This window comes from Rhagoletis zephyria, unplaced genomic scaffold (assembly GCF_001687245.7).
Source record: "Rhagoletis zephyria isolate East Lansing unplaced genomic scaffold, Rhagoletis_zephyria_1.1 Rzeph_scaffold_01195, whole genome shotgun sequence".
NCBI classification, from domain to species: domain Eukaryota; kingdom Metazoa; phylum Arthropoda; class Insecta; order Diptera; family Tephritidae; genus Rhagoletis; species Rhagoletis zephyria.
In genome coordinates, this window is record NW_016158279.1 from 8,551 (window position 1) to 10,751 (window position 2,201).

At 30.8% G+C, this 2,201-nt stretch overlaps 1 protein-coding gene across 1 annotated transcript in view; it reads left to right on the forward strand.

Annotated features, from left to right (window-relative positions):
* The window catches only part of LOC108363124 (protein abnormal spindle-like), an 8,334-nt gene extending 6,805 nt beyond the window's left edge, over positions 1-1,529 (forward strand). The window contains exon 5 of the mRNA XM_017616394.1: positions 1,432-1,529. Within this exon, the coding sequence (XP_017471883.1) occupies positions 1,432-1,529 (98 nt within the window). The remainder of the gene's footprint in view (positions 1-1,431) is intronic.
* Positions 1,530-2,201: the final 672 nt, after the last annotated feature.

Below are 2,201 nucleotides of genomic sequence, written 5' to 3' on the forward strand. Positions count from 1 at the left end.
TGGCCATAAACAATAACCGCCTAAGTCGAAAAACCTGGATTCGAGAAAAAGCATTTTAAACATTACATGTTAACCGTATGGGGAAACCAAATTATGTTCGTCTATAATTTTTTAAATAACCAGCTGACGAGATGGGAATTTCACATACACATCGAATAGCAGTTGCAGAATACGATAGCATATATAACTCAATTCTTTCTAAATCTACTTAGGCGGTTATTACTTATGACCGCAGATATTACATATTAATACTTGGTTGTTAAATTATCAACACCTTAATAACACGGCTTATTTTTAAAGAAATATTTTGTTTAAAAAGGTATACATAACAATTAGAAGGGCCGAGTAGGATCTTCAATTCTTTACGAAAAAACTAATGCAAAGGGCCCTTTAAGGATCTACGAAAAGAAAAGCCGGGCATACTAACGCTGGAAAAAGGGCGGCCATTTTTATTTCACTACACCAACTTTGCAGTTCCCCAAATAACGTAAAGTGTACTAAAATGTTTAAGAATAATTTTGTTTTTTCTATATCATTTATAAAATGTGTCTTAACAAAGCAGAACTCAATTTTCAAAAATCCAATAACGTCCAAGAATTTAAAAAAGTACTGAATTTTTATGAAATTTGGTATTTTGAGGTTCTGAATTTCAAAGTTCAATATTTATTATGGCGTCAGAAATTTCCAAAAAGTCAAACCTGAATAACTTTATTTAAAAATGAGGAAACTAAAGTTTTGGAAATGACGAATTTCGTATAAAATAAAAGATCTTAAAAAAAAAACTGTTGAGGCCAGGATCAAATTATTTGGGCTGAAGATATAGCAGACGGCCCCAACTATACCTAATTTATAAATATAATTACTGTTATTATTTCATACTTTGATCTTAAATTCATTATAGACAACAAATATATTAGGGGTCTTCATCTAAAGTGATAAAAGGATAAATTCCTTAAATTTATCAGTTTATCCGCATTCTTTCATGAATGGTAGTTACGTTTTTATTCTTACCTCGCCCATTGTGTTCATTTGCTTTTTATGTGTTCGTAGCAAAAGCGACCACCTGGTAACCTTTGCTGAAATTTATACATTTATCCACCAAAATCGTTTGATAAAGTGATAAACTTTGGTTAAATTGATTCCCATACAAAGTTTGACAGTTCATTTATCGAAATGATAAATGTATCATTTTATCAAGTTCATCGAGAGTTTATCACTTTTGAAAAAGTTTGAAAGTGATCACGGTGGCCACACGACAAAAAAATTCTGACCAGAGTTTACAAACAAAGTTACCTAAAAGTTACCAAGTAAAAAACAATGTTTTATTATACAATAAACTGTAAAAACGTCGTTTATTTTGTCATAAATAAGACATTGGTACAATAAATAGTTTTTATTATAAGGAAACTAAACAAATTCATTGTACGTGAGGCCATGAGGACCAGGCCTATCACAGAATCCATCGTAGCGTCGATTTTCGTGAAACCTACGAAAGTGCTACCACAGAATCCGAATGGCTACGAACGTAAATTCGAAATGCGTAGAGAGCATTCATTGAATCCGTTCGTAATGAAGATTCGTACAGATACACTACGACGAGTTTATGCTGTCGGAACAAAATTTAAAATCACTGAATCTTAAATATAACGGAGAAAAGCTGCATTATTGTTAATAATAAATATTTATTATACTCCATATTTGTTATGGTTTGATATAATTCCATATATTTGTGTAAACGTAGACGTAAAATATAAATGGCATACATACCTACATATGAACATACATATATTCATCTGCTAGACGCTATTTAATGAATGTTTTTTCTTGAAGCGAGGAAATAATAGTTTAACAACAATTTATTAGGAAAGAAATCTAATTACTTTAATAACATATAAATTTATTTTAAAAAATACAAATTTAAATTAATTTTAAAAAAATAGTTTTCTCTTTAAAAGAATAAAATCTAAACTAAAAAAAAATAATAATTAAAAAAAAAACAAAAATGAAATAAGAAAAGAAAAAAGCTCCACTGCCGACGACTTAGACTCGAACTCGGATCTCTCAATTGGCAGTCTAGTGCTTTGCTCACTCGGCCATTGCGACCGCTGGGGCAGGGTGAGCAAAATGGCATACACAAATGTCTATTGTTTCCTATGCACTAGCTGATTTCGAATCAACATTCGAAGCTGGCAACGATATTT